The 18,326-nt window shown below is 49.1% G+C and overlaps 4 protein-coding genes across 7 annotated transcripts; all 4 read left to right on the top strand.

Moving 5' to 3' along the window:
- The first annotated feature begins 1,068 nt into the window (after positions 1-1,068).
- On the top strand, positions 1,069-4,808 carry LOC119017270 (gastrula zinc finger protein XlCGF57.1-like). Its single transcript, XM_037093858.1, has 2 exons — positions 1,069-1,444; positions 1,945-4,808. The coding sequence occupies exons 1-2, from the start codon at positions 1,216-1,218 to the stop codon at positions 3,594-3,596; spliced, it is 1,881 nt and encodes a 626-aa protein (XP_036949753.1). The 5' UTR covers positions 1,069-1,215; the 3' UTR covers positions 3,597-4,808.
- Positions 4,809-5,963: 1,155 nt separating this feature from the next.
- LOC119017273 (gastrula zinc finger protein XlCGF57.1-like) lies at positions 5,964-10,060 on the top strand. The gene is made up of 2 exons (XM_037093864.1): positions 5,964-7,496; positions 8,321-10,060. Exons 1-2 carry the CDS (start codon positions 7,208-7,210, stop codon positions 9,796-9,798), a joined length of 1,767 nt encoding a protein of 588 aa, XP_036949759.1. The 5' UTR covers positions 5,964-7,207; the 3' UTR covers positions 9,799-10,060.
- A 90-nt stretch (positions 10,061-10,150) lies between these two features.
- On the top strand, positions 10,151-14,565 carry LOC119017262 (zinc finger protein 791-like). Its single transcript, XM_037093834.1, has 2 exons — positions 10,151-11,215; positions 11,800-14,565. The coding sequence occupies exons 1-2, from the start codon at positions 10,909-10,911 to the stop codon at positions 13,902-13,904; spliced, it is 2,412 nt and encodes an 803-aa protein (XP_036949729.1). The 5' UTR covers positions 10,151-10,908; the 3' UTR covers positions 13,905-14,565.
- A 261-nt stretch (positions 14,566-14,826) lies between these two features.
- Positions 14,827-18,151, top strand: LOC119017292 (zinc finger protein 691-like). Of its 4 annotated transcripts, none has more exons than XR_005074374.1 (4): positions 14,827-15,396; positions 16,124-16,390; positions 16,505-17,491; positions 17,524-18,151. XR_005074374.1 is itself a non-coding variant. In XM_037093924.1 (4 exons), exons 1-3 carry the CDS (start codon positions 15,198-15,200, stop codon positions 17,416-17,418), a joined length of 1,380 nt encoding a protein of 459 aa, XP_036949819.1. In that variant the 5' UTR covers positions 14,827-15,197; the 3' UTR covers positions 17,419-17,427; positions 17,524-18,151. The 4 variants fall into 4 exon arrangements, 2 of the variants coding, with proteins under 2 accessions (XP_036949819.1, XP_036949818.1); XR_005074373.1 differs by having other exon boundaries at positions 16,505-17,827; positions 17,870-18,151; XM_037093924.1 differs by having other exon boundaries at positions 16,505-17,427.
- The last annotated feature ends 175 nt before the right edge of the window (positions 18,152-18,326 follow it).

Here is an 18,326-nt window from a genome sequence, read left to right as displayed (position 1 = left end):
CCTCTCCTCTTCCTCTCCTCCTCCTCCTCTCTTCCCCTCCTCTTCCTCCTCCTCCCCTCCTCTTCCTCTCCCCCTCCTCCTCCTCTTCCTCTCCTCCTCCTCTCCTCTTCCTCCTCCCCTACTCTTCCTCTCCTCCTCCTCCCCTCCTCTTCCTCTCCTCCTCCTCTCCTCCTCCTCTCCTCTTCCTCTCCTCCTCCTCCTCTCTTCCCCTCCTCTTCCTCCTCCTCCCCTCCTCTTCCTCTCCCCCTCCTCCTCCTCTTCCTCTCCTCCTCCTCTCCTCTTCCTCCTCCCCTCCTCTTCCTCTCCTCTCCTCCCCTCCTCTTCCTCTCCTCTCCTCCTCTTCCCCCCCTCCTCTCCTCCTCCCTTCCTCCGCCTCCTCCTCCTCCCCTCCTCTTCCTCTCCTCTTCCTCTCCTCCTCTCCTCCTCCTCCTCCTCCCATCCTCTTCCTCTCCTCTTCCTCCCCTCCTCTCCTCCTCCTCCCCTCCTCTTCCTCTCCTCCTCTCCTCCTCCCTTCCTCCTCCTCCTCCTCCTCCTCCTCCTCCTCCCCTCCTCTTCCTCTCCTCCTCCTCCCCTCCTCTTCCTCTCCTCCTCCCTTCCTCCTCCTCCTCCTCCTCCCCTCCTCTTCCTCTCCTCCTCCTCCCCTCCTCCTCCTCTCCTCCTCCTCACCTCCCCCCCCTCCTCCGCGCCTCCCCTCTCCTCTCCTCCTCCTCCCCTCCTCTTCCTCTCCTCCTCCCTTCCTCCTCCTCCTCCTCCTCCCCTCCTCTTCCTCTCCTCCTCCTCCCCTCCTCCTCCTCTCCTCCTCCCTTCCTCCTCCTCCTCCTCCTCCTCCTCCCCTCCTCGTCCTCTCCCCCTCCTCCCCTCCTCCTCCTCCCCTCCTCTTCCTCTCCTCCTCTCCTCCTCCCTTCCTCCTCCTCCTCCTCCTCCTCTCTTCCCCTCCTCTTCCTCCTCCTCCCCTCCTCTTCCTCTCCCCCTCCTCCTCCTCTTCCTCTCCTCCTCCTGTTCTTGCCCCATTCTTCAGTATAACTCTGTGTCTGTATTCCCACTCAGGTTCTCCTCCCTCCTCCCTCTGCTGCACGTTCCCGCTGACGCACAGACGACGTAACAAATGAGCGTAGGAAACGTCTACGTGTGACGCAAAGACGCTGGTCCGGGGATCCCGGAAGTGTCTGCGCATTGTTTACATCCTCCTCTTTGTTCGGTGGACTTTCCGCCAAAATGTCCAAGAAACGGTGTAAAAGCGCGGAGAGCCGCAGCCTGCGAGCCGCCGTCGACCAGCAGCTGACGGCGGCCGCGGAGGACATTTTCAGGCTGCTGACGGAGCGCAGACAGGCGGAGCTGCAGCAGCTGAAGCAGCTGGTGACGGAGCGGATCACCGCGGCCCTGGACAACATCTTCACCGTGTTCGAGTCGAGCAGAGCGGCCGACAGACGAGCGGAGGAGCCCGGTGAGACAAGTACTCGAGTACAGTTTAAAGTACTCGTGTTTTACTTCCGTGTTATGTTACTTTATGATCTACTCCATTACACATCACATTACTCTATAAACACACATGAGTCTGTTAACGAAAAAACTGACTTAATTAATTAGTGATTCAAAAGTAAAACGCGGCGTTTCAATATGACTGGTCAAGAGCAAGACAGACACAGACAGACAGGTCCTCTTCACACCTGCTGCAGTCTGCAGGTCACAGGTGTGGCTCCTCTAATGGACTGTCAGTCTTCAGGTGAAACAGACAGGTGATCAAACATCCCAGTTAAAGCTGCTGTTAGTCTTCACAGTGTCACTGAGACAAACTGACCAGCAGCTTCATGTGTGATGAGTGTGTGTCCATCTGAGCGTCTGTCAGCAGGAAGTAGAATATGACTTCACTAACAGTTGAACTGTCCCTTTAAAAATTTAACTGAGACTTTAAACATAAACGTGTGTCTGTGTTTGTCTCTGCAGAGTTGTGTATGTCCGTCGGTGTCCAGAGTCCCTCGGAGGAAAAACATCTAATGCACAGCATCTCCGTAGACGACCAACTGAAGGAAGCGCTGCCTGGCACTTCCTCCAGACCAGACGACGTCTCTGAACCAGACCATCAACCCGCTTCTCCAGACAATCCGGCTGGCGAGGAAGAAGAGGGTGAGAATGATGAGGAGGTGACGCCTCACTGCTGCAGAGTGTGTGGGAAGTCCTTTGACAGGAAAGGCTTTCTGATGAAACACGTGGAGAAACACCTGAAGGAGGCAGAGTGTCTCTGCGGTCTGTGCGGTGAACGTTTGGAGTCCAGCGATGGTTTGAGGCTGCACCTTCAGACGCACCGTGACAGCAGCCGGACCTGTGACGTTTGCGGCAAGAAGTTCCCCTCGATCCGAGCTCAGGAGACACACCTGAGGCTGCACACCGGAGAGAAACCTTTCAGCTGCCACATCTGTGGCAAAGTCTTCAACCAAAAGGGCAACATGGTGACGCACATGAGGATCCACACAGCGGAGAAGCCGTTCAGTTGCTCCATCTGCAGCAAAGAGTTCAGCCACACTGGCTCTCTGGAGCGACACATGAAGGCCCACGATGGACCGACGGCCTTCAGCTGCAAGGTCTGTGGGAAAGGCTTCAGCAAGAGTGCAGAACTGAGGCGACACATCCGCAGCCACGAGTCCAACAACACGCCTGCTGTCAGGAGCAGACACAGGAAACCGAGCCTGACACCGTCTCACTGCTGCACGGTCTGCGGGAACGCCTTTCACAATAAAGGGAACTTTGTTCGCCATGCAGAAACTCATTTAAATGAGCCTGAGTGTCGCTGTGGTGTCTGTGGAGAGCAGTCTGAATCCTCTGAGAGTCTGCAGCTCCATATCCAGAGCCATAGAGAGACTAGTAGGATCTGCGACATCTGTGGTATCAGCTTCAGGGACATGGAGATCCACATGAGGACGCATACAGGCCAGAAACCCTTCAGCTGCAAAGACTGCGGCAAGGACTTCCCCAGGAAAGGCTCTCTGGAGAGACACATGAAGCTGCACGCTGGCGAGAGGCCGTTCATCTGCGAGTTCTGCGGGAAGACTTTCATCGAAAACACCGTCCTGAAGAGACACATCAAGAGCCACACGGGAGGGAAGCCCAGGATCTACTCGTGTGATGTCTGCGGTAAGAAGTTCACCATGAGCCAGCATCTGGATGTGCACAAGAGGATCCACACAGGGGAGAAACCGTACACCTGTAGGGTCTGCGGGAAAAACTTCAGACAGATTGGCAACCTGGACTCCCACATGAGGATCCACACAGGCGAGAAGCCGTTCATCTGCAGCCTCTGTGGGAAGAGGTTTCGCCAGAAAATCTCACTAGAGACACATGAGAGGTTCCACAAGAAAGAGAAACCATTCAGCTGCCAGCTCTGCACCAAGGGCTTCGTCCAGAAGATCGACCTGAAGAGACACATGCTGACGCACACTGGAGAGAAACCCTACAGCTGCCGCGTCTGTGGGAAGAGGTATCAGGAGAAACGCTCAGTGGACTCTCACATGAAGGTTCACACCGGAGAACGAGCCGCCAAAGATCTGCCGGTGACACCGAAACATCAGGAAGGGGTTCACACGGACTTCATCCAGCTTTGACCTGCAGAGACACAGAGACTTCAGTCTGTCTCACTGGCTGAGACATCAGGAGTCACAGTCTGAACCCACGTCGGCCCCCTGGAGAGTCTCAGGGCAACAGAAGCGGACTTCATTGTTTTACTGAAGACTCCTTTGGGAAACAGTCTGCAGGAGCAGACGCAGACATTGAGCAGCTCTGTGGTCAGTTATCAAGATGGAGGCTGCAGTGCTGAACGCTGACTGGTCAAATACAAACTGTATCAGGAGTGTCCTGGACCTGAAGGTCACTGACTGTCAGGGACCTGAGAACTCATCTCATCTGTCTGTCTCTCAGACGCCGCCCTGACAGGTTAATGAATGGAACATGTGACTTTGAGATCTGATCAGATCCAGCAGACCTACAGAGACCAACAAGGAGTTAAAGGAGCAGTTCAGCCATACATTATAAACTCTGTCCTCCTCTCGTCCTCCTGATGATATAAAGATGTCTCCAACAGCTCATCTGCTGTGATCACAGTCTGCAGGAGAGAAGGCATTACTAGCTGATCTCAGACCAAATTTAACCCTTTATTAACATGAAGTCTTCATGTAGCTCCTGAGCCAACAGTGTTAGCATCAGGTAGTTCTGCTGAGCTAACAGTGTTAGCGCTGTATGAGCTTGACCAACATTGTGGCTGTAAATAACATAAACCTGACTGAACTGTTCCAAAAAGACCGTTTTGTCTGCTTCACTGGTTCACTGATGGATGTGTTGATGACAGTCAGACATTGACGGACGCTCCCTGTGTCTCCTTCTGTGAGCAACCTCAAATCTGTCTGATGACAAATCATTGTCACTAGCAGATGAATTTAATGTCTGATGTGGCTGACAGACTCTGGTTCTGTTCTCACATGTTGGTTAATGAAACAGTCTGAACTTTCTGTCACTGAAATCATTTTGTTTGTTGACGATCTCTTCATGGTTTCATTGTTTCAACATTTAATATTTAATAAAGTAGAAATAATCGTACGAGATGTTTCAGCTGCAGCTCAGTGACTTTATTAAAACACAAAGATCTGAAGAATAAATTCTTTAAACCAGAAAACAAAAGTCTTTGCAGACAAACTCTTCAGGGACGTAACGTGATGCAGTTTTAGATTTTGCACCTGAAAATGTTTCTTTCAACAGATTAAACAGAATGTTTGAATCTTTCTGTTGATGTAAGAAATTCATTTAAAAAATGTTTCACACTTCCTGTCTGACTTCCTGTCTGACTTCCTGTCTGAGTTCCTGTTGTTCATCTAACGAGCAGCTGCAGAAGAAATGTCGACTTTGTTAATGATTCAGTGGAAATGATGACGTTCCTCCACCACCACACTCCTCTTCTCCCCTCAGTGTTTTAAGTCCAACTGTGGACGTCATGTGAGTCCAGATGTTCAGTCCAGATGTTCACCTCTGTAGGTGTGAAGAGATGATGTCATGATATCGTGTGGACCAACTCCTCAAATTCAACAAGAGAGGTTTCAGGATGGTTTTGGTTTTAGATTTGAATATTTTATGAGTGATAATTGAAACTAATAATACCTCTGAGTCCAGTCCCTGTTATTACACAGGGATGTGGTTCTGTTGCGTCTGTTGACCCGTGTTGGTGTGAAATGTGATTATATGTGTCCGTGACAGAAACAGAGCCGCTAGTGACAAAAAGAGGATTCAATCATATTTAAACTCCGAAATTCTTCAGTAATGAAAGAAAACAAAACAATACATGTTATATATATTTTATTATATGTGTATGTAGACATATATATATTAATTTAATTTAGACAAAGGGGTGAGAGCTAACAAGCTATGCTTCTTCTCACTCCTTTTCGAATATGTCATTTATTTAACTTTTTATCATTATTTTGCTTCCTAAAAATCTTCATTTCCATATGATGTTGTGCAAATAATTTGTCAAATAGCAATCAGGAGGCCGTGTTCATTTGCATATTTGGAATAACGTAAAATATATATATATATTTATATTAATACATATTATATACATTGTATCAATATATATTCTATTTATTATATACATTATATGTTATATATATACCCTACATGTAATATGCATTATATACATTCTATTATATACATTGTATTTTAATATATTTACATTATATTTCATACACAATTTACATTGTTTATTACATACATTATATTTAATACATTACATTTATCATATGCATTATATTTAATATGTATTGTATACATTATATTTATCATACACTGTATTTATTGTATAATATTTACACTATAATGTATTACATACATTATATACATTATATTTTATATATTATATACATTATATATTGTATTTATTATATTTATCATATACATTATATTTTATATATATTATATACGTGCAAAAGCCTTATATTCAATTGAATCAGTACAAAGATGTTCAAACTGATGAACTTTATTGTTTTTGTGCAGATATTCACTCATTTTTAATTGGATGCTTGCAACACGTTCCAAAAGAGCTGAGACAGCAGCAACAAAAGACTGGCAAAGTTGAGGAATGCTTAAAAAAAACACCTGTTTGGAACATTGCACAGGTGAACAGGTTAACTGGAAACAGGTAAGTTCCATGACTGGGTATAAAAGGATCATCCCCAAAAGGCTCAGTCGTTCACAAGCATGGACGGGATGAGGTTCACCTCTTTTGTTACAGTTTAAGAACAACGTTTGTCATTGTACAATTGCAAGAAATTTGGGGATTATATCATCTACAGTCCATAATATCATTACAAGATTCAGAGAATCTGGAAAAATCTCTGCATGTAACTGGCAAGGCCGAAAACCAACACTGAATGCCCGTGACCATCGACCCCTGCATTAAAAACCTGTGAAGGACCACGTGGGCTCAGGAACACTTCAGAGAGCCACTGTCAGCTAACACAGTTCGTCGCTACGTCTACAAGTGCCAGTTAAAACTCTACCGTGCAAAGTGAAGCCTCTCTGGGCCCGAGCTCATCTGAGATGGACTGACAAACAGTGGAATAGTGTGCTGTTGTCTGACGAGTCCACATTTCAGATTGTTTTTGGAAATCATGGATGTCGTGTCTTGCGGGCCGAAGAGGAAAAGGACCATCCACACTGATGTCAGCGCAAAGTTCAAAAGCCAGCATCTGTGATTGTACAGGGGCATGTTAGTGCCCGAGGCATCATGGGTAACTTCCACATCTGTGAAGGCACCATACATACTGAAAGGTACATACAGGCGTTGGAACAAAATATGCTGCCATCCAACCAATGCCTATTTCAGAGACAGAAAGGACACACTCTCAACCAGCTTAATGATATTAATGAACTGCAGACAAACAGCTCAGACAGAAACTGTCCTCCAGCTGATGTGATGAGACAGACGGTGATATTTAAATCATAACTGACGTAGTGAACAAACAGCCTCTGACTCGAGTCATTTCTGTCTTTACGCTGAATATGGTTGTCGTGTTATTGATGATCATGACTCAGATCAGCTGTTCTCCCTCCGGTCCAGCAGGGCTCGCTGTTCGCCGCTTCGCTCCTCACAGCGAAGCGTCGTCGTCGCGGAACTCCGTGTGAGTGTTTACGTCCCCGCTGGTCTCTTTGTTCGGCCCAGAGGAGGACGATGTGCGGGGCCGTGCAGCTGCTGCGGGTGTCGGTCCATGAGCGGATGAGCGCCGCTGCAGAAGACTTTCTGCTGCAGGTGGAAAAAGGAGAAGAAGCGGCTGAAATCCCGGCGCTGAGAGCGAAGCTCACCGAGCGGCTGACGGCGGCTGCGGAGGAGATCGTCGCTCTGCTGGAGGAAACCGTGGCGGAGTACGAAGACAGAGTGGAGCGGTCGGAGCGGGAGATCTGCCGCCAGAGGAGGCTGCTCGATGCCGTGCTGAAGCCCCAAGTGAAGCTGCACAGGGCAGGTCAGTCCCGGAGAGGAGCCCGGAGCACCCGGAGCAAAGCGCACGAGCACCGACTCATACTTCCGCTCCACTTCAAAATAAAAGCCCTGTCTGCACAGGCACAGACTGACAGTGACCGTATGGAAGTCAGATTACTCCTTGTTGTTATAGTTACTGTAGCAAATGAAATAAACGGTTGAGTTGTTTAAATCACGTCCTGTGAGAATAAGTCCAGGTCCAGGGACGTGTGTGTTGATCAGGTGTGTATGTGTGTTAATGAGGTGAGAATGAGGTGTGTGTGTTGATCAGGTGTGTGCGTTGATCAGGTGTGTGCGTTGATCAGGTGTGTGTGTTGATCAGGTGTGTGCGTTGATCAGATGTGTGTGTTGATCAGGTGTGTGCGTTGATGTGGTTTCTGACTCGTCAATCTTTGTTACGTTGCATCACATCCATTTATTTTTAAAAGCACCATGTTCAGTCTTACAAACTCTCTCTGTACAGAATAACAACAGTCTGCCGGTTGTGTGCGGTCTAAAGACACTGCTCTCCCCTCCTCACCTTCATTTCCACACATCTGCAACACCTCAAACATTTAGAGGACTTGGTCGCTCCTATCCTGCTACAACAGATACAGTCATATTAAAGGACAGTAGGGAGACATTCAACCACACATATCCATTAATAATATCAAAATTATCAAGTAAATACTCTTACAACTGTCAATGTAATCAATCAAACAATAATATCATAATTTTATAATGAAATTAATCAGAATAGAGTAAAATGGCTCTAACAGTGTTGATCAGATGTGTGTGTGTGTGTGTGTGTGTCTCTGACCCCCTCAGACTTCCGACCTCCCGTAGACTTGAACCAGACTGAGTCTAAACGAGTCGACGGTGATGCCTCCTCTCTGCCAGTACCTCGCTCTCCGCTGACTCCTCGCTCTCCTTCTCCCCCCTCCCACTCTCCCGTCTCTCCGACCAGCTCAGCCGTCCCCAGCGATCCAGATCCAGACAGTGACTGGACAGAACAGATTCCAACTGTGAGACCTCCAAGGAAGAAGAAGAGAGGACGGCCGCCACTTGTTGTCAGAAACAAGCGGAAGCGTTCGACTCCGGCCCAGAGTTTTGTCTGTCAGGTGTGTGGCCGCTCTCTGCAGGGGAAAGGCTTCCTGCTCAAACACGTCTTGCAGGTCTGCGCCAACAACCCAGACTGTCACTGTGGCTTCTGTGGCGAGCATTTAGACTCTTCTGATGAACTAGCAGCTCACCTGAAAACACACCGGGAGACGAGTAAAACCTGCTCGTTCTGCGGGAAAACCTTCCAGTCCATCCTGGCGCAGGAGCTGCATGTACGCCTCCACACAGGAGAGAAACCGTACAGCTGCGACGTCTGTGGTAAGAAGTTCAGCCAGAGGGGGAACCTGAACTCCCACATTCGCGTCCACGCCCCTGAGAAGCCCTTTAAATGTAAAGAGTGCAGCCGCACCTTCTGTCACATGACATCCTTAGAGCGACACATGCAGGAGCACTGTGGGGAGGAAGAGGTGCACACCTGCAGCACCTGCGGTCAGGAGTTCAGCAAGCAACGCAACCTGCAGCGACATATGGTGTCGCATCGGAGGGATGACACTGACAAGCCGAAGAGATGCCGCAGCTCGGCACCACACCACCGCTGCAAAGTGTGCAGGAATGCCTTTGACAAGAGGAGCCTCCTGGTGAAACACGTGGAGACTCACCTGCAGGACCCAGACTGCTGCTGTGGACTCTGTGGACACCAGTACGAGTCTGCTGACAGCCTCTCTGCTCACCTGCGCTCCCACCGCGAGATCGGAAACACCTGCGATGTATGCGGGAAGAGCTTCCCGGCTCAGGCGGCGCTGCAAATGCACCTGAGGATCCACACCGGAGAGAAACCCTACACCTGCAGCTTCTGTGGGAAGGCCTTCAACCAGAGAGGCAACCTGAGGACGCACCTGAAGATTCACACAGGCGAGCGGGCATTCTCCTGCAGTCTCTGTGGAAAGGGTTTCACCCAGAAACAGACACTGGACACGCACGTCCGCTTCCACAACAAGGAGCGACGCTTTCTGTGTCAGTGCTGCGGGAAGGGCTTCATGCAGGACGTGGACCTGAAAAGACACATGCTCATCCACACCGGGGAGAAACCCTACAGCTGCAGGGTGTGCGGGAAGAGCTTTCAGGCCAAACGCTCACTCAACGGACACCTGAAAGGCCACGGCATAGGGGGGGTGGAGCTGGAGCCAGACCAGACATCAGAGCCACCACCAGATGGTTTCTACTCGGGCTTCATCCAGCTGTAGAGGTTAGGCCGGGGTTAATGGACACGTGTCAGAGACTCGTAGAGCCGGACTCAAACATTTAGCTGAAGGTTTTCAGTGTCAGTAACAGAAGTGAGTCTGAAGGCTGAGAGAGAAGGAAGTCATCAGACATTATTCTGAGAACACAAACAAACATGATGAGGGTCTGTCTGTTTTACACTGCAGCTCAGAAACCGTCCTATCAGAATGTAAACTCCAGTAAATGTACTTCCATAAAGATAAAAGTAGTTTTCACCACTTTGAACCTTGTCTGTTCGTCTGTCTGTGGATTTATTTTGTCTCAACAGAAGAAGATGCAGTCATGAAACTTTACAGGTTTGTATTTGGGGTTAAAAAGGCAGCAGAGTACAAAGATGGCTGTGGTCTGAGCAACAAGTACTGAGTACTCTCACCTGTTCACCTGGTTGATTCTCACCTGTTCTCATTTATGAAATGTTGCGTCATCAGTATAAAAAACTAATTGGAACCAGTTTGATTGTTTCACTGAACCACAGAAGAAGAAAGTAGTCTGATGAGAGAGTCTCAGTGATGAAGATGATGCTACTGCTACAGGAAATGAGAAGCCTCATCAAAATAAGATGCTCCTGACTCTATTTAGACTTTAGACTATACAAGTGTATATATATTGTGTATATATATGTGTGTGTATATATGTATATAATGTCTGTCTATCTATGTATGTATCTATCTATCTATCACACACATATATCACTTTAACATTTCAGATTAAACCAGCTGTTATTTCATATTCTCACTGAGAGAATAAAACGGGGCATTGTGACGTTCATCAGACTTGCAGTAATTCCAGCACACCAGGAACAGTTTGGGGTTCAATATCTTGCCAAATGACACTTCATCATGAAGACCAGGGGAATCAAACCAGTGACGTCTTGATAACACGACACTGGCTGTACTCCTGAGCCACAGCAGGCAACAGTACACCTGTCCTGCTACCGTACCGTAGTATCAGTACCTCCTCCGGTCCAGCAGGAGTAACTCTCTCTGTGTCTTCCCTCGGCGTGAACTCGTTGACCCGGAAGTGTTTCGTGTTGTTTTCCTTCCTGTAGCTGGGAGACGGAGCCCTGGACCGGGATGTCTCTGGCAGAAGCTCCGCCGCGCTGTGGGCTCCGGGCCTTGACGGAGTCGGTGTCGGAACAGCTGGCCCGGGTGGCGGAGGAGGTCCTGGTGCTGCTAGAGAAGCGAAGCGGAGGCTCCAGGGGGTCCGGGGGCCGCCTGCTGCCCCTGGTGCGGCTGCTGCTCACGGAGCGGTTGGCGGCGGTGGCCGGGCGGATCGTCGGGCTGCTGGAGCGGGAGGTGGAGGAGTACCGGCGGCAGCTGGAGCGGCAGAGTCGGCTGCTGAAGGCCGTGCTGAGCCCGATGGTCCGGCTGACCCGCACAGGTGAGCTCCGACACAACGCCGCCATGTTGGAGACACATCTCTCAGACTGTTGCTGGGCAACTACAGGTCAACCAATCACAGGACAGAGATCAGACTACCAGTGAAGTTCAAAAGGGAAGCCTTGCGTGCGTGTCAGCCAATCACAGCTGTTAACTGTCACAGCTGAGGTCGTGATGTCACAGCTGAAGTCGTGATGTCATAACTGTGGTCGTGACGTCACGGCTGAAGCTGTGATGTCACAGCTGAGGTCCTGATGTCACAGCATGAGTGTGATGAGTAGTTTGTAGTAACTAATTGCTCTATTTAATTACAAATTAGAGTTACTGTTGTATTTTAATCTCATGTGTTCTTGTACCCCATTACTTTTAGCTAACAGCTTTAGTTACTGATTACAAAATGTGTTTGTCTAGTAAACATGAAATGATCAGCAGATCAATTGGTTAATGATCAGCTACACTGATGAATATTTTTCCAACCAGCACTTTTATAGTAAACACTTGAAGCAGGAAGTTTACTGAGTATTTGTAGAGTAGTCGAGTACTTGAGGTGATTCAGCTGATGACCGTGTTGAATATTTATTCCAGACTCCATCAAGGCGACCTTCGCTGAAACAGATGACCCCCCACCATCTGAGACTGACCCCGCCCACTCCCCCTCAGCCCCGCCCAGTGGCGCCTCCTCAGATGCCTCATCAGCTGGGAGCGATGATGAGTGGCAGGGCAGCAGCAGCTCCTCCTGTCACAAAGAAGCCAATAGGATGGAAGAAGGACGAGGTGGTGGTCAGAGACAACAGGCAACATCATCGGAGCAGCCGGCAGCTCACCGCTGCATCAGCTGTGGGAGGTGCTTCCGTCAAAGTGGAAACCTGCTGAAACACATTGAGACGCACTCCAACGAGCCGCAGCATCTCTGTGGATTCTGTGGGGAACGTTGTGAGTCTGCAGACAGTTTCTTCAAACATCTCAGAGCTCACAGAGAAACAGATGCCGATGGCGGCGGCAGGATGTGTGACATCTGCGGGAAGACGTTTCAGAACATGGAGACGCATATGAGGAGTCACACCGGAGTCAAACCCTTCAGCTGTGACGTCTGCAGCAAGAGCTTCCCCCGACCAGGATCACTGAGGAGACACAAGAAGATCCACAGCCGGAGGACCCCGGACGTGTGTCCGGTCTGTGGAGTCACCTTCACCTGCAACCAGCTGCTGCAGGATCACCTGAAGGTGCACGACAAGAATGACGGAGACCAGAGTAAGGACGAGGAGGACGGGCAGTCAGAGAGACCTCAGAGAGCACAGAGACAGAGCTCGTCCTCTCTCTGCTGCAGAGTCTGCGGCGACGCCTTCCATAGCCGAGGCTTCCTGAGGAAACACGCTGAGATGCACTGCAGGGACACTCGGAGTGTCTGTGGCGTCTGTGGACAAACGCTGGACTCACCTGACATCCTGCTGAGTCACCTGAGGACTCACAGAGAGACCAGTGGCACCTGCAGCATCTGTGGGAAGAGCTTCCAGAACATGGAGACACACATGAGGAGCCACACAGGGATCAAACCGTACCGCTGCAGCATTTGCAACAAACACTTCCCCCGACCTGGAGCACTGCGGCGCCACAGGAAGCTGCACGGTGGCGAGCGGCCTCACGTCTGTCAGCTCTGTGGGAAGAAGTTCATCGAGAGCAGCGCCTTAAAGACTCACAGCAGGACTCACTCGTCAGGCGTCCACAAGGACGAGGACTCCAAGCGTCTGCCACCTGAGACAGAGAAGATTCAAACTGTCACCAAGGTGACGACGCCGATGTGTCACAGCTGTAAAGTTTGTGGTGAGTCCTTTCAGAATAAAGGTTGTCTGAGGAAACATGCCAAGACACATTCAGCAGAGTCTTCCTGTGGAGTCTGTGGGGAAAGTTTACTGCCGTCAGAGACGCTGATGGACCACCTGCAGGTCCACAGAGATGCTGGGAAGATCTGTCACATCTGTGGTAAAACCTACCAGAACATCGAGACGCACATGAGGAGTCACACCGGTGTCAAACCATACCGCTGTGGCATCTGCGGGAAGTCCTTCCCTCGACCTGGTGCCCTGCGGCGCCACAAGAGGATCCACAGCGGCGAGCGACCGTACATCTGCGAGTTCTGTGGGAAGACGTTCATCGATAACTGCGCTCTTACCACGCACATTAGAAACCACACCGGAGACAAACCGGCCCAGCGTGTCCCCTGTGAGACCTGCGGGAAGAGCCTGGCATCGGTCCACGTCCTTGAGGTCCACAAGAGGATCCACACCGGAGAGAAGCCGTTCCAGTGCCGCATCTGCGGGAAAGCCTTCAGGCAGGTGGGAGGCCTGAACGCCCACATGCTAACCCACACCGGGGAGAAGCCGTTCACCTGCAACCTGTGCAACAAGAGCTTCAGCACCAAAGGTTACCTGGAGACACACATCCGCTTCCACAAGAAGGAGCGAGCATTCAGCTGTCACCTGTGCTGGAAGGCATTTGTCACCAAGAACGACCTGAAAAAACACCTGCTGACGCACAGTGGAGAGAAACCCTACAGCTGCCAGCTCTGTGGCAAGAGCTACCAGGAGAAACGCTCCCGAGACGTCCACATGAAGGTCCACATGGACACCTGTGCTGCCAAGGAACCAATCAAGAGTCAGGACGCCCTGCGGCAGGACTTCATACAGCTGTAGACACACACACCAGTTCACATACACACACTCACACATACAGGTTTACAGATGAATATCAAGACTTTAATCAAAACAAACTTAATAAATTAATCTTCAACTTTTGAACAGTTTCACAGAAATGTCACTGATTTTAATTTTAAGTGTTGTCTATCTTCTTGATTAATAATCTGATTTCATTGTTTCAGTTTGATTCATTTGTGTATAAAATGTCACACCTCGTGACATCTTTAACGTTTTCTTCACTTTGCATCCAGTAGGAAGGAAAACAGACATCAAGTCTTCTTGGAAAGAAAATGAGTGAAACGATCATCAGTTGGCGAAGAAATCAATTAATTGATCAGCTGGTGTGGCTCGGTCACTAGAACTTTCTGTTGGGCTGACTGTTCACTTCTCTTTTTCTCACTGAGCTTTTGTTGACGGATGAATAAATCAGCTGGGTGACGATAAAATCATCGCATCATACAGATAATTTAATTTGTTACAATGAGGCCAAAAGAATCTGAAAAGGTTGTTTAATCACAATCAGTCTGAATCATTTATTGTTATATTATCCAGTGTTCACCTTCCTCTTCATGGATAAACTGAGCTCTGCAGCGCCTCCTGCCGGAGGGACTCCAGGGAGTCCTTGAAAGTCATTGAATAAATTCCAGAGATCCTTTAAGGCTGTTAAAGGTTCAGGACCTTATTTTTTATGTTTGTGGAAGTGTCCTTAGGGCCACAGAGTGCCACGCACACACGTACACACACAGCTGGTGTGGGGAAGATAGGACACATTATGATGAAGCTTCTTTTTGGAGAGTAAATGAAGTTACAGAAATACTTCAATTTTTATTCTGTAAACTGAAAATGAAGTTTATTGACACAGATGTGATTGGGTCCGCAACATGTTCTGTGTGTGATCACAAACACATCAGGAGAACAAAGTGAACACAGAGCCGCTGTTTGATTATGAATCTATAGAATTAATGTTCCTGTCTCAGATTCTGGTTCTGATTACGTCACTGATGGAACGGAGACTAATTCCAAAACTTAAACTAGAGTTTAGGGTTAGTTTAAAACGCAGCAGCAGATCTGAAGGTTAAACATGACACATTTACTATTGATACTATTATAGTTGATCTACCTGCTTCTGTCATACTTTTATTGTGAAGACTTCCGGTCTTCCTCCATCTCGGTGTGTACTGAAACTTGACTATTTCCGGTCTGCCGACATTAAGCCTCCAGCAGCTTCTCGTCTTAGTCTCAGTCCCTCAGTGTCCCGGTCTGTCTGTCTGTGTCTCGGTCGGGTCAGACATGTCGAAGCTCGACGTGTTGCGGCTGTTTGTGGACCAGCGGCTCTCCGCGCTCACTGACGACATCTTCCACCGTTTCGCCAGAATGATCGCTGAATACGAGCACGAAGTTTTCCGGTTAAAACAAGAACTGGACCGACAGAGACGATTGCAGGACCCGACTGGACGAGCCGGGGACCGAGCGGGGGACCGAGCAGCAGGTCAGAGACTCTCTGATGCTCGATAAAGAAAATGTCTGCTCAGTGGATGACGTAGCTGTTTTGTCCCGCCAGATGTCGCTGTCGCGTCATGACCTGAACCTGTTGAGACACTATTAGTAGATGATGATTCGTGTGAAGCACTTTGATCTGGAAGGTGGATTAAACCTGTTGGGTAGTTCTGAGTGAACTGACAGGAACCAGATCACAGAACCAATAAAGATGAAGGACACATGAGACTGTGGAGAACACCTGTACAGAGCTGAAGCCCCGCCCCTTTCCGGTTCTCCTCACGGACCTTATTGATCAAAACTTTGATAAAGTATTGATCCTGTTTAAACTGTCATGAATTACAGGAAGGGGCGGAGCTTCAGCTCTATGTAGACATAAAGGCACCAATGAACGATGATACAAGTGGAGTCGTGTGGGAAGTACAAAGGAAATAGATATTTAATAAATGATCATTTATTAAACTGATATGGTGACCAAACCAGCTGGAGCTGTTTGGTCGAACAGTGGAAGCATGAACCGGGAAGATTTATGATAGTAATTTTGTTTTAGTTGGTTTATATGAAGTGTTAATGATCACTGATGTTCACACACACGCACACACACACACACACACACACACACACACACACTGTTCACACACTGAGAAGACACACACACACACTGTTCAGCAAGGAAGGAACAGGTGTGTGGAACCATGACATCTGCTCTTGTCTGTCAGGTGTACTGCAGGTTTTCACCACAGAAGGAGAACAACTGGTGAGGGGGCGGAGCTTCTGTCCCGACATTAAGCAGGAAGAGGGTGGGACTTTGGGAGAAGAGGAGCCCAACATCATGTTCACACAAAGTCCTGATTGGCTGATGGAGAGACTTGAAAGAGCGCAGAGTCCGTTGTCCAATCAAATCCAGTTCTCTGAGGAAGAGGTGGGGCCTCAACATGCTGTCAACAAACAGGAAGTGCTCAGAGTCAAACAGGAAGTGGATAAGGGTCAGTACAGTAATGGAGTGTGTGTGTGTGTGTGTGTGTGTGTGTGTGTTTTCATGAAGTATCCTATTGGTACAGAAACATTTAATTATTGTTGTTGTTCTTGTTATCCTCCAGGTGTTGTTCAGAATTTTACCACAGAAGGCAAGCAACAGACGAGGGGGCGGGGCTTCCGTCTGCATGTCAAAAAGGAGGAGGGCGGCACTTCAGGACCAGATGACATTGTCACAGAGTTCACACAGAGTCCTGATTGGCTGATGGACGGCTACGAGGACGAGGGCAGTTCTTCATCCTATCATATCCAGTCCCAGAGAGAGGAGGTGGAGTCTGACCACCACAGGAACCATTTAGATTCAGGCACTGAAGACAGTGATGATGCCCAGCTGGGACCAGGTCTCCAGAGGACTGGGGGATCTGGGACTGACCCTCCTGTAGACCAGAAGCTGCTGGTCTGTGGCAGCTGTGGTCGAGAGTTCAGCTCAAGTCGAACTCTGAGGAAACACATCAGAAGAAACACGTCTCAGGACCAGGACCTGATGTCCTGCAGCCTCCGCAGACAGAGGGTCCCCTTCCAGAGTCCTGCCAAGTCCTTCATCTGCAGGATCTGCGGGAGTTCCTTCTACACTCAGGGGATTCTGGTCCGGCACGCAGAGAACCACTGCAAGGAGCCCGAGAGCCGGTGTGGGGCCTGCGGGGATTGTCTGGAGTCTACCGAGGTCCTGAGAGACCACCTGCGGTCCCACAAAGAGCTGGGCAGCACCTGTGATGTCTGTGGGAAGAAGTGCAGCTCCATCAAGAGGATGGAGATCCACAAACGGGTCCACACGGGGGAAAAACCGTACCGTTGCGGATTCTGCAGCAGGGACTTCAGCCGGAAGGAGAGTCTGGAGAGACACCTGAAGGTCCACAGTGGGGACAGACCGCACCGCTGTGGACTGTGCAGGAGGACCTTCACCAGGAGGGAGTACCTGGTCCACCACCTGAAGATCAGCCACATGGAGAAACCAGGTCCACCTGCAGGGACTGCATAGAGAGACCAGGTCCACTTGCAGGGACTGCATAGAGAGACCAGGTCCACTTGCAGGGACTGCATAGAGAGACCAGGTCCACTTGCAGGGACTGCATAGAGAGACCAGGTCCACTTGCAGGGACTGAGATGTTCAGTACTGAGACTTAAACTGTGAAACTAATTAAAACAGAAAATTTCGGGTCAGAAATCAGCCTGAAGGATTCCAGAAAGTCAATTAGACCTGAACAGGATCTGATCTGAACCAGCTCTGAATAGGATCAGCTTCCCAGCAGCTGGACTCAGAACTTTGAAACAGTTGATAATGAATGACTGTTATCTAGAGGACATTTTAGGACAGCATCCTGATTTAAAGAAACATGCACATGAATCTTCTTCTTCTGTGGTCCCAGCAGTCATATGACACATGACTGGTGACGTCAGCCTGGACTCAGGTGACGTCAGCCTGGACTCAGGTGACGTCAGCCTGGACTCAGGTGACGTCAGCCTGGACTCAGGTGACGTCAGCCTGGACTCAGGTGACATCAGCGGGGACAGGATCATTGGCTCAGATCTGATTTGATCATCTGAAGGCTTTAGAGGGATGTTCTGTATCAATTAAAGTTTTTAATGTGTACAATTGAAATGTTAATAAAGATTTTAATATTTTCTACCTCAGAAACTCTCAGCAGGTGCAGAATCATCTGGTTCACCTGTTCTCTTATTTCATATTAAATCAAACCAAGTGAATCATCTAATTTCTGTGTTTGTCTCTTCTCAGCAGCTGATTGGCTGTTGGAGGTCAGCTACTCAGAACTCAGAGAGAAACAACTTCTCTTTTGTTTTGTTTGTCTGTTTGGTCACTTCCTGTAACATTCAGCCATGACGGCACTGGAGTCTGCACGGTGCGTTCAAGGGCGACGTTTACCATTA

This window comes from Acanthopagrus latus, chromosome 3 (assembly GCF_904848185.1).
Source record: "Acanthopagrus latus isolate v.2019 chromosome 3, fAcaLat1.1, whole genome shotgun sequence".
NCBI lineage: Eukaryota > Metazoa > Chordata > Actinopteri > Spariformes > Sparidae > Acanthopagrus > Acanthopagrus latus.
This window is presented reverse-complemented; position numbering and strand designations above follow the sequence as displayed.

Bases quoted from the DNA above. Each gene is read 5' to 3' on its own strand.
- LOC119017273 (XM_037093864.1), top strand. From the start codon at position 7,208: ATGTGCGGGGCCGTGCAGCTGCTGCGGGTGTCGGTCCATGAGCGGATG. The intron at 7,497-8,320 runs GTCAGTCCCGGA...TGACCCCCTCAG, and splicing joins AGTGAAGCTGCACAGGGCAG to ACTTCCGACCTCCCGTAGAC.
- LOC119017270 (XM_037093858.1), top strand. From the start codon at position 1,216: ATGTCCAAGAAACGGTGTAAAAGCGCGGAGAGCCGCAGCCTGCGAGCC. The intron at 1,445-1,944 runs GTGAGACAAGTA...TTGTCTCTGCAG, and splicing joins CAGACGAGCGGAGGAGCCCG to AGTTGTGTATGTCCGTCGGT.
- LOC119017262 (XM_037093834.1), top strand. From the start codon at position 10,909: ATGTCTCTGGCAGAAGCTCCGCCGCGCTGTGGGCTCCGGGCCTTGACG. The intron at 11,216-11,799 runs GTGAGCTCCGAC...TATTTATTCCAG, and splicing joins GGTCCGGCTGACCCGCACAG to ACTCCATCAAGGCGACCTTC.
- LOC119017292 (XM_037093924.1), top strand. From the start codon at position 15,198: ATGTCGAAGCTCGACGTGTTGCGGCTGTTTGTGGACCAGCGGCTCTCC. The intron at 15,397-16,123 runs GTCAGAGACTCT...CTTGTCTGTCAG, and splicing joins AGCGGGGGACCGAGCAGCAG to GTGTACTGCAGGTTTTCACC. The intron at 16,391-16,504 runs GTCAGTACAGTA...GTTATCCTCCAG, and splicing joins CAAACAGGAAGTGGATAAGG to GTGTTGTTCAGAATTTTACC.